The sequence below is a fragment of the Adiantum capillus-veneris genome, chromosome 18, assembly GCF_014529385.1.
Source record: "Adiantum capillus-veneris isolate H3 chromosome 18, ASM1452938v2, whole genome shotgun sequence".
Lineage (NCBI taxonomy): Eukaryota > Viridiplantae > Streptophyta > Polypodiopsida > Polypodiales > Pteridaceae > Adiantum > Adiantum capillus-veneris.
Window position 1 is genome coordinate 149,954,265 of NC_140948.1, and position 12,337 is coordinate 149,966,601.

Consider the following 12,337-nt stretch of genomic DNA (forward strand, 5'->3'; position numbering starts at 1 on the left):
TTGGAGTGATCGCCAAGCATGGTGGTTACAATTTTTTGAGCAATTTGGAGGTTTGGTTGAGTATGTGCCTGGAAAAGCTAACCCTGTTGTATATGCGTTGAGTCGCAAAGGACAGATATTGGCTCTTGAGCCAAGAACCACATTTTCTATTCAGGGTGAGTCTTTTGACAGCATGAAAAATCAGTATGCGGATTCCGAGTTTGGTAAGCATTGGCTGCAGGCTCTTGCTTCCCAAGGGCCAAGCAACTATCTCATTCGTGATGGATGGTTGTTTTTTCGTCAACGTTTTATGTGCGTTGCCCTCTCTCAGGCTAACCATATTGCATGATGCACATGATTCTCTTACGTGTGGGCACAGGGGAATGAACACCACATTGAAAAAAATTGAACGATTTTTTTTTATTGGCGTAAAATTCGAAAAGATGTGTTTTGTTATGTCACACAGTGCACTATATGTCAAAAAGTAAAAGCTCCTCGGGGTAAGCAGCAAGGCCTCTTGCTTCCGCTGCCTATTCCCGATGGACCTTTTCTTGATATTTCTATGGATTTTGTGACTAACCTACCACCAAGTTTGCATTCAAGGAACTCTCGATATTTGACAATTGTCGATCGTTTTAGTAAATTTTGCATATTGATTCCTTGTAAGGCCATAGTCACGGCACAAGATGTAGCACGGTTGTTCATTAAGCATTGGTACCCCCTCCGTGGTTTGCCAAAGTCAATTGTTTCAGATAGGGATGTTAAGTTTACGTCCAATTTTTGGCGCGCACTCTTTGAAAATTTTAGCACTAAGCTGAATTTTTCATCGGCTTTTCATCCACAGTCAGATGGTCAAACATAAAGCTACAATCAATTGGCTTTTGATGTTTTGAAGTCATATGTGCATGATCAACAGTCTCAGTGGGAGCTCTATCTTCCATTAGTTCAGGCTATTTTGAATAACTCTTTTTCTTCTACTATTGGTCAAACTCCATATGAGGCAGCTTTTGGCCGTCCGTTCCAGTCACTTTTGACTCGCTCGGTCAGTCAAATGTCTGATGCCAATGCTGAAAGTCAGTCATTGGATGAGATTTCTGAGAGTGTGAAGGTTCGGCTAAGCAAGGCTCAGGAATCTTATTCATGACAGGCTAATAAACATCGTTAAGATGTTTCGATCAAGGAAGGAGATTGGGTGTATTTAAGAATCATGAAGCAACGTCTTAAGCAAGTTGAAAAGAAGTGTCTAAAGTTGTCTTTTTGTATGTATGGTCCATTTCCAGTCATTAAAAAGATAAATGAGGTTTCAATGAAATTGCAGTTGCCTAACTCATGGTCAATGCACAACGTTTTCCATGTTTCTTGGTTGAAAGTGTTTTAGGGAACACCTCCAAAGGACATTTTGGAAGAAGAAGAACCGGAGATGAAGCTGAAGTCATGGAGCCGGAGCAAGTGTTGTTGCATCGGTTTCGCCATGGTTCGAAGAAGCAAGTGCGACAATATTTTTTGAAGTTCAAGGATCGAGGAACCCATGAAGCGGTGTGGGTAGACGAAGAGTTCTTCAAGGATTATCCAGAGTTGTTGGCAGACTACAAGGAAGCCATGCAGCTCGGTACCAGTACCTCACTTTAAAAAGGAGGGGATGTCACGTGACACATCCAACCCTATGTGTTCGTGGACAACCTACACCATAATAGGGTTTCTGTCAAGTCCAGTCAGTCTAGATTAGAAGTGATCTGGAACTTTTTGTGAGTCTATTCGTAGACCGTGCATGCCGAGTCACTTAGCATAGATGCATATCCTCTGGTTGCACACAGCATGATCATCAATATTCCCATCGGAATCCATTAGAATCAGTTAGGGGATTTTTCCAGTGCATTTAGCCTATTTTCCTTATTTTTGACATTTTTCACTTATTAATTTAAGTGACTTTCCAACAAAAGTAGGTAGGGCAATTTGGGTAAGAAAATATATAAGCAAACCAAGGTTAGCCCTAAACAACAGATGAGCAAGGAGCACAACAGGCCTTTGGCAACAGGTACGCCCCTCTCTCAGCAAGAACCCCTCAAGCACCCAGTGCCTAGCGTTTCCAATCTTCAGCAGCTTGGCGTTTTTGGTCCCAAACCTCATCGCCAATAGCTTCAGCCCTAGCGTTTGTAGCATCGCCAACAGCCTCTTTGCCTTGGCGTTTTCAGCCCGATCTGGACTGCATTGCCTCCCTTGCAACTAGCGACTTCATCACCATCAGAAGGCTGCAGTTTGACACCGTTTTCAGCCCTAAGGACAACAGGTAAACCAATGTTTCTGTAGCAGGTAAACTTGCGGTTTTTCAGCCCTAAAACCCTGCAGACACCAACGTTTTGTCAAGTCATTTCAGCCTCCAAAAACGCAGCCAAACCTGTGTCTTTTTCAGCCACCCAAAACAGCCCCAAACTTCAGCAGATTTTCAGCAGATAGTGTTTTTTGGACAGCAATTAGACGCATTCCATTTTCAGCCCTATTGTCGTCGTCGACATAGCCTAGATCTGCATCAGCTTTTATGCATTGTCATTGTACCCGTTTGTGCAATCAATCGTAGACCACTCTTGCCAACGAGAGTGGGACCTTCGGAGGAGGGTTTTACAACGTCTGTGGTGTCGTATCTCTCTTCTCTCTATCTCCCAGTCTCATACACTTGCACGCACAATGTCCACTCACTTTATTCGTGATCATAGCACTCTCCATTAAGAACGGAAGGCTCTCCCTTCCATAAGAACTAAAAGGAACCTTGAGCAAATATGGATCACTCATCTTGAGAAAGAACAACATTCATTCCGTTGCACCTTACAAAAGAATGGCAGCCATAGCGCATGAGCACGAGCAAGTACGCTTGGAAGCCAAAGTAGGACAAACCGAATTTAATCGTGAGCGCGAAGAAAGAGAAGCAGAATTTCATCGCGAGAACAAAGCAAGACAAGCAATGAACGACCGACACATGAAAGAGATGTTGCGACTCTTTTCTCAAGTGCAGGTCCAGATGCAAGAAATACGGGAAAAGGAGACTCTCCGTCTCTTCTTCTCCCAAGCATGACACACGGGATTTGCATGATGATAAGCATGATGAATTGAATGATAATGTCAAACATGCGGATTTGGATGACAATGACGAGCATGATGATTTGCATGATGATCATGATGGGATTTCTCACAAGCATGATGATTTGCAAGATTCGATCAATCACGAAGAACCGATCTTGGCCCTCGAGTCTAGGTCTCAAGAACCTCCACGGGAAGTATTATGTGTTCGAATGATTAGTCAGCACGCATTGTTCAAATGTTTCATTCGTGATCGTTTCCTGTATTTTTGTCAGCGTTGTTATGTGATCCCTTTTCCTAGGCATGCCATATTGTACGTTGAGCACGATTCACTCATGAATGAGCACGGATGTATGTGGATGACTAATGAAAAGATGAAATGTTTGCATTCAAGGAATTTACATTCCATGTCTCTTCCTTGGCTGATACAGTATCCGAAAGAGCACAAGAGGAATTGAGCATCAAGCATCGGCATTTCCATTGTGTTTTGCCACAGTTGATTAATTTAGATCAGAAAGTCAAGATTCGACCCCATTGTTTGCGTGTGTTTGATGAACGGTTTGGCACTTCGTCTCTATGTTCATCTCCATTGCATGCACAGTTTTTTCGAAGGAATAGTGTTCTTCCAATCACTTTACATGGAATGGGTATGTTCATGTTTTTGTGTTGGAAGTGGTTTCAGGAATTTTCAGACCCGGAGATTCTTGAAGAAGATAGATGCATGTCTATCGACGAAGTTGAAGCATGGAAGGAGCCACATAAGACTGTCGCTTTTGGCGCGGCCCAAAGAAGAAGGCATTGCAGAGAAGTTCAAGTATCGCATGACCCACGCATCAGAGTGGGCCGGCGAAGAGTCCTTTCCAAGGTTCCGGATGCTATTGGCGATCTCCCTCGACGCCATATAGTTCGGTACCAGTACCTCACTTTGAAAAGGAGGGGATGTCACGTGACACATCCAACCCTATGCATCCATGGACAAGCTACAGCATGACCAGGGTTCAGTTCAATCAAGTCAGTCTAGAATAGGAAGTGTTCTGGCACTTTTGTGCAGACCATGCATGCCCAGAAACTTAGAGTAGATGCATATCCTTTGGTTGCGCACATCATGATCATCAGATTTCCATCAGAACCCATCAGGAGCATTACAGTGCATAGATCTATTTTCCTTGTTTTTGACATTTTTCACTTATTATTTTTAAGTGACTTGTTGGGAACTGGGTAGGGCAATTTTGCTAAGCTTGTATATATAGAAACCTAGGGCTAGTATTATTAGACAGAAGAGGCAGCAGGAGCTTCGGTTCAACAGGCACCTTCTCAGCAAGACCCCCCGCCCCCCCAAAGCAAATGACCTAGCGTTTTCTGCAAGGAGATCCAAATGCAGCCTTGGCGTTTTTGCATTGCAGATCAGCAGATCCACAGTAAGGCACAATATATCCACAACAAGACACAGCAGAAGCCTCAGCGTTAGCAGATTTTCCACAGTAGAGACCGGATTAGCCTAGTGTTTTTGCATCAACCTGACACCCTCAACGTTTTTGCAGATCTTCACGACAGAATCAGCCCATAGACCAGCGTTTTCAGTTTTCAGCAGTTAGAACCCGCAGAAGAAGTCCCGAACCTTGCAGATCTCACCTTCTCGCAGCAGATCCTCGCCGCACGGTCAGATCCAGCGTAGTTTGCAGTTTCAGCCCGGCAAACGCAGATTTCAGCATCTGCGTTTTCAGCGAGTTGTCGTCGCATCATCGTCATCGACATAGAGTTAGAATGCAGCAGATAAAGATTTGCAGATTTCAGCCATTAGCGTTTTTAGATTTCAGCCCGTCTCGTCGTCGTCCTCATCGTTGTCGACATCGTCGGCAAGTCCCCAGCATTGTAGAGATTTGTGCAATCAATAGTAGACCGCTCTCGCCATAGAGAGTGGGGCCTTTGGAGGAGGGTTTTGACAACATTCTGGTGTCGTATTCTCTTCTCTCTCTATCTCTCAGTCTCAGCACCTTCATTCACAGTGTGAACCACTTTGTTTGTGTCCGTTGCACTCTCTCTCTAAAAGAACAACAGGCTCTCCCTGCCATAAGTAAAAGGAACCCTTGAGCATAGTTCGGAGCACTCATCTTGAGCAAAGTTCAACGTTCACTTCCGCTGCACCTTACAGCAAGTCACGCAGTACAAATGGTTCCCAAAGACAGAGTACACATAGACCACAAACGTCACTATGGACAAGCTGGAATTTACAACCTACACAGAACCATCCTTTGAAAACTTGGAACTTTGCATTTTACGCAAAATATTGCTTTGACATACATGTCTAGATGGTGCCTCCAGGAGGCAACAAAGCAACCATATGAGGTTCTGCAAATGTAGCAAACTGGCAGTGCATGCCACAATTTTGCATCTACAATAGCCTTTGAATTAGACACTGCACATGCTGAATCTTCCACACTTTTGTCATATGCATTGAGCTTATACAACCCACGAAACAAAAGATCACAAATTGTTAACTTTTGACAGCTTGAGGACCACCTTCTCATGTACTTCTAGCTTTGCTATTCACTCATGCTTTCTATTGTGTACTCACTCATGCATTGTCATATCTGGTTGATCTTTTTTCATACAGTTTGAAGACTTGTGCATAACTTTTGTCTCATTGGTTTCACTTTCGCAAATTTTTAAGCAAGCACTTTGGGTAGAACTAAAGGCTGCAGGATTTAAATTACCTTCGTGCTTCTTAGTCAAAGCACTGTAACACAAACATACAAACAGCTGTTTAAATGAAGGCAATAAATGCAGTCACTGTTTAGCAAGGTCTTAGTGACGTTCACATCAGAGCATGCTTGAAGACATTTTCAAGATAGAGAGGGGGCAATTCAATTGCCTTTCTTTGTGGTGGGTTAATACTCCTCCGGTTAGACCTCTATATATTAACATATCCTCTATCAAGCTTTGTATAGTTGCCTAAATTCGTCAGGTATAAACTCAAAAATAATCTGTAAAAGCAAACCTTTCGCATGACATGCATGAAATAGTAGGATATTTCGAGCACTTCAACAAGTATTCACATGTTGAAAATTAAAATTTGAACTCTTGAGGCTTGTGAATTATAAGCACAATCTTCATGAGACCACCTACTTCTAAATGAGCCAGTTTGATGACAATAGAATAGCTGCTACTATCATGATGCATTTTCTTTTACACCAACTACAGATGGTAAGTTTGGTCCACTGTATTTTGTCAGATGCCAATGCCTGTGCATATTATACCAGTGGTTCATCAATCAGGGAGAGAAGGAAAACACGCAGCTCCTTGTGCAGAGTACTTACCAGGTATGTGTTGGAGATTGTCTTAGCTGCAAGGGATGATGTTGACTCATTTTTTCAGTGTGATTGCTTATTGCAGTTAGCGGACAGGCTGTACTGAGGATCTTGAACTTGAGTCTTACCTCCATTTGCGTAGCACACCGACAACTCTTGATATCTGAGGCAATTACCTCTTTAGTAGTGCCTGCATTAACAGATCAGTTATTAGCAATGCAGGATATACTTATGCAAGAGTTTTCGGAGCACCCAAAGGCATGATTTCTCTCCATTGAAAACTGGTTACTGAGGTTTTCTAGCTCATTATTCAGATGTTTACTGTAAGTGTGAGGGTACATGTGCCTTCTCTCCCTCTCTCTCATGGAGCCCATGCTTGAGAGAGAGAGAGAGAGAGAGAGAGAGAGAGAGAGAGAGAGAGAGAGAGAGAGAGAGAGAGAGAGAGAGAAATGAAAATGAAATGAAATGTTATATTAACGTCTTCAAAAGGCCAAAGTGACTATGAGACCAGAAAGTTACAATGTGGTGGATCTAATACAAAGTCAGAGTAACAAAAAATGACAAAATAAAATACTATGGAATCCTAAACCGTTAGGTGTGAGCTAAGCAGCTATGTGGGATGGCTAAATCACAAAAAATCCAGCATTGGTCGCTGGCGGATCTCATCAATCTCCTCCATGGTCAATAGCCTGACCGGGCCTCGTGCATGTCGGGCCAAAGTGATTCGAATCCTCTGATGCAGCCTCCGTCGATGCTGTGTAGTCCTCCGAAGTCGTGGGCGTCTGGATCTCCCTAGCTCGGTCGATTAGTGTGCCTCTGGTGTGAGACGACGAGCTCTCCTGTGGTAGTAGCTCCTCCGGGTGCCTGGTGTCTGCTCTAAAGAAGTCTTTGATCCTTCTCTGAGATTGGCTAGCCTCTCCTCTCATCAAGCTCTCTCTATGTCTGCGCAGCTCGAACAAAAACAGACCCAAGCATCTCTGATCCTCGTACCGCATGACTCTAGAGAGTGCTCCGAAACCCTCTCTTTGAACAAGCAGTGGAAGCGGCCACGTATCTCGTAGTAGACGGGGGAGTGGCATGTGTAGTGCAACTCTGTCTCAGGCTCCATGTCACACAGGAGGCATGTCCTGGCCTCTGCCGGTACTCCACTGTATCTCCCAGTCTCGATCCGCAGCTGGTGTGAAGATGTGCGTATTTGGCCAATAGCACATCATATCCCATGAGACAAGTGGGTGTCCATGTATCTGGGCCTCATCACAAAACCGTCCTTTGTAAGCTGGAGAAGATGCTCTCTGTAGAAATCCATCTTCGTGCCCAACTCCGCTGTATCCATGTCCTCCTGGTGTCTAGCTGAGTCAGGTCGTGGCGGATGAGCCTGGTGATCTCGGACTGTGTAAGAGTCAGAGAGGGTGCATCCAGTGAGTACATGAAGGGGTGCAATCTGTCTATGCTGAACCCATGTGCCTGGAACCATGATGTCATCTCCCAATACCAGCATGCTGTATCTCCCTGCATGGCTAACTCTCGAGAGGACTCAAGTGCAAGGTGGGCATATCTGTCTCTGGGAAGTTCCCACATGCGGTGTATGAAGGAGACGGATCTGGTGAGCGCCTCCTCTACTAGTGGGGGGGCAGCTAGCTTTGCCCAGATAATGGCACGTGGCACCGAAGCCTTGGCTCTAATGAGCCGCGAGATCATAGAGACTAGTGGCTTCTCCATGTCCCCCCATCCATCAGTGCGACTTGTCCTCCCGTGATGGTCCAATGAAGGTCCCCAAATCTCAGCTCCATAAAGTAATGCAGAAGCCACCAAAGTATCAAAGAGCCAGAGCTTTCCGACGCTCCTGAAACTGAACATGTGAACACATCCTCTCCAATCTGCCCAATGCTGCATGGGTTCTGATCAGTCTAGTCTGTTGCTCTCCTCAATGAAAATGCTGGTCCATTGAAAACCACTCCAAGGTAAGTGTAAGCATCTGTATACTCCAACATCTCGTGGCCGTATGTGAATGCGGGCGTTGACCTCCTGACCCACTGTGGGGTGGTATTTAATACCATGACCTTGGTTTTACCAAGGTTGAGAGACAAACCACTTTCATGGGCGAACCTATGCAAAGCATTCAAGTGACGCTGCATTCCCTCCGGAGAGTCGGAGATCAACACAATATCATCAGCATGTAACAATAGTGGAATCCATGTCCGTGCCAGTTGGGCACCTCTATCACCATCTCTCTCAATGTAGTCAGAAACCTCATCCACATACATACCAATTAGAGTAGGGGAGAGCGGGCAGCCCTGCTTCACCTCAATAGTGGAGTGAACCACTGTAGATAGGCCCTCTGAGGTGCGTGCATGCCCCACTACTGACCTGTATAATGCCATGACTCCCCAAATGAGCTCTGTGGGTACTCCCATCTCCTGTAATCTGCGCATCAATCTAGCTCTGGGTACTGTGTTAAATGCTTTGCGGAAGTCCACAAAGCTACAATAGATCTGTCTCCGATGTGATCTGCCCTCCTCAATGATGGCTCTGAGTGTCAAGATATGGTCAAGAGTAGAAAAACCTCTCCTGAACCCTGCCTGCCCGGTTGTGTGTATCCTCTCTCTCTCTTTGCCCATCTGCTCAGCTGCTGCTCAAGGATGGATGCGTACAACCGTGTCAATGTGTGTCCGATCATGATAGTGCGATAATTCCCAGGCTCCATAGGGTCTCTTGACTTGAAGATAGGTACAATAGTAGATAGGCTCCAGGGATCAGGCAAGTCCTCACACATGGCACGGTTAAACATAACTGCTAGAAGCTCTGCTAGTAGATCTCTGGCATGCATGAAGTGCTCAGCCACTAAGCCATCATGATCATATGCTCTCCTAGTCCTCATCCTGTCAATGGCCTTCCTCACCATCTCAGCGGTGAAAAAAGCACATGTGTGGGGACATGGATAGGGGGGATTTAGGAGGGGCGGCTGTCCAAGAACTGTGTATAGAGATGACGCGTACTGGCCCCAAGCCTTTGTAGAGGTAATGGTAGGGGGAGGGGAGTGCTCATGAAAGAGCCGCCATGCCTCTCGTGAGTCGTGACTCAAGAATAGCTGGTATAGGTCCTGCTCTAGGCGAGCCAAAAATGCCCTCTTCTTCCGCCGCACTAGGTGCCAGAAGTCAATCTGTGACTGTCTGTGAGTGATGTCCCCCAAAAGCACCTCCCTCTGAAGTCTAGCTCTAGTCTCGCGGCACTCCTCATCATACCAGTTGTTTTGGGGCATGCTCCGAGAACGGCGTCTCTGCTCAGGCTGGGTGTGTGGGTATGCCTCTGCTGCTGCATCATGTAATGTCTGTGTCAGTATAGTAGTCAACTCCTCTAGAGGTCGCCCTGGCTCTTCTGTACACAGGCGTCTGTAGATCCCATCTATGTATACACAGTCTGTTTCCCGCGTGAAAGTGTAGTGAGTAGGGGCTGCTGCCTGTGGCCTGTGTGCTACACTGAACTGGAAAGAGATGGTCAACGACACAAGTGCATGATCCACTGCCACACCAATAGGTTTGGGTCCAACCATGAGATCCTGAATACTAGAGAGGGGACTCGGCTGTGCCATGACATAATCCACAATGCTGGCTCCATGTCTGTGTGGAAAGCATGTAAAACCCCCCGCATCGGGAATCTCTGTAGGCCATTCAAGATGACCAGTCCATGTGCGGTCCCCATGTCTATCAAGTGTCGTCCATACTCAGTATGTTCCCCATCCTGTGATAGTCTGGATAGGCCCGTCTCTGCGACATCCAACTCTCTCAGCATCTCCTATGAGGTATCATAAAAAACTGTCTGATGATGGACAGTCCTAGCATTGAAGTCCCCTAAAATGATGATGTCACCATCTCTAGAGAACTCCGAGATGTCATCATCCAAAATAGAATAGGGGGACTGTCCTCTGGGCGGTGCATACACTGACGTACTCGGGGGAAAGTAGCAAATAGCAATGTAAAGATATCTGTCTGTCTCTGTTCTCAATCTCACCCACATGTACCTAGCTTGCTCATCCCTGCGAGCTATATGTATCAATGGTTGCAACTCCTCCCTGAATAACATTGCCACTCCTCCTGAGCCCCGCCCTCTGTGCTCTGGTCATGTCTCCTCTGTGTAGACGGTCTCCCATCTGTATCCACTAATGTGAGGCATAGTCTGCCCAGGGGCATGATGTGTCTCAAAGTAGAAGATGACAAAAGCACCCACATCAAGACGCATAGATCCATTACAATTCCGGGTAGCAACTTTGAGTGTGGTCCCATAGGTCTCACACCATCATGTGGAGTGTGGCTCCAATATCACCACTCTTCCATCTCGGTAAAAAGCAATCTTACCTTTTTCCCTTGCTGCTCTAATCTCTGGCATTACCTCCCGATCTGTGAGAGGGTAAGATCATCCCCGAGAAAGATGCTTATTTTCTTCAGAGTTGGTCTCTTCTTCAAAAAGTCCTTCGCTTCCATGGAGGAAAAACGAAGGATGAGTGCCCTTTCTTTCGAGGTTTCCCCCTTGCTCCCATTTTTCTTGTTGCCCACTCTCCATGCTCTTGAGTGCATTGGCTCATGAACCCCCATCAAAGCCATGAGTTTTTTTACCTCTTCGTCCACATTGTCTTTGCCTTTAAGGCCGCAAATTCTCACATGTAGAGAGCGCACACTCCTTCTTTGCTCCTCTTCTAGTGTCAGGTTAATTATGTTGGGTGTGGACGTTGTTTCCTTGCTTTTCCCTTTCTTGGCAACCTCAATCCATTTCTCGGCCTCATCTGCCTTTTGTTGAGTCTTTGTAATAACGTCCACCCAAGAGGTCATCATTTCTTTGTGCTGCTCTTTCCCCTCTTTGATGGCTCGCACTTGCTCTTTGATCGTGAGCTCTTCTATTACTGAAGGTTGTAGTTCTCCTTCTTCAAGTGTATTTTGTGATCGTGCCTCAGCGAGCTCCCTCTTGAGTGACGCAATCTCTTCTTCTTGGGCCGTCACACGATCTTCCAGTGCAATGATCTTGCTTTCTTGGGCTAGAACGCGATCTTCGAGCAGATTTATTGTACCTAAAAGGTGGCGGTTAATTTTGTTAATGGTCTCGACCATTTCTTCTTTGCACTTTTGGATCGCGTCTTCTAGGGGGTCGGGTTTGTCATTCTGCTTCCTCATGGTTGGTCGTTACTAACATATGAGACGAGACGAAATGTTGCGGACATCTACACGCACCCGGACTTCCACATTATGCATACATGTTCCCGCATTAAGCATACATGGCATATTCCGATTCTGCAATTTCTTGCAATTTTCTAAAAATCTGTAATTTCTGAGTTTTGTTGTGTCTGAAATCTGCTATTTCCTGCTATTTTATGAGAAAGTGCAGAAATTGGAAAATTGGAAATCTGCTCTGATATGTGAAAGAGACTGTCTGCTGTACTTGGACACTTTTTTGATTGCTGTATTTTAATGACTGCTGAATTTTAAACTTGGACACTTTTTTGACTGCAGTGCGGAGGGGGGGTGCGGGACTGTAGGTTAGCTGGCTGGACTGGGGGGAGGGGTGGGGATGGTCTGGCCTTTGGCGGGGCGGCAGTTGGCGCGACAGTGTTGCAGGGGGCGCGTTGGGGCTGGGGAATGTCACGTTGCAGAAAACCTGCAGGGGGCGGGACCAGCATGCTGGCGTTGGGGCTGGGGCTGGGGAGTGATGCGCGTTGGGGCTGAGTGCAGCTCGTAGCTTCAGCAGGTGCAGCAGGTCACTTCAGCAGGCTGCAGCAAGTCACGCGAGCAGGTCGTGCGAGAGAGAGAGAGAGAGAGAGAGAGAGAGAGAGAGAGAGAGAGAGAGAGAGAGAGAGAGAGAGAGAAAGAAAGCTTTATTTACGTCTACTAAAGGCCAAAGTTGGCCTATGAGACCAAATCATATACAAAAGTGGTGATCTGGGTGTCGGTAAAATGAGAGAAAAGAAAGAATAAACCGACTGTGTCTACTGT

The 12,337-nt window shown here is 45.9% G+C and overlaps 1 protein-coding gene across 1 annotated transcript in view; it reads left to right on the forward strand.

The window, feature by feature from the left end:
* Nucleotides 1-12,337, forward strand: part of LOC147436633 (Peptidase C78, ubiquitin fold modifier-specific peptidase 1/ 2) — a 169,980-nt gene that overhangs the window by 24,580 nt on the left and 133,063 nt on the right. The window contains exons 4-5 of the mRNA XM_086489473.1: nt 6,284-6,371; nt 6,445-6,617. Coding sequence (XP_086345599.1) covers nt 6,284-6,371; nt 6,445-6,617 — 261 coding nt within the window. The remainder of the gene's footprint in view (nt 1-6,283; nt 6,372-6,444; nt 6,618-12,337) is intronic.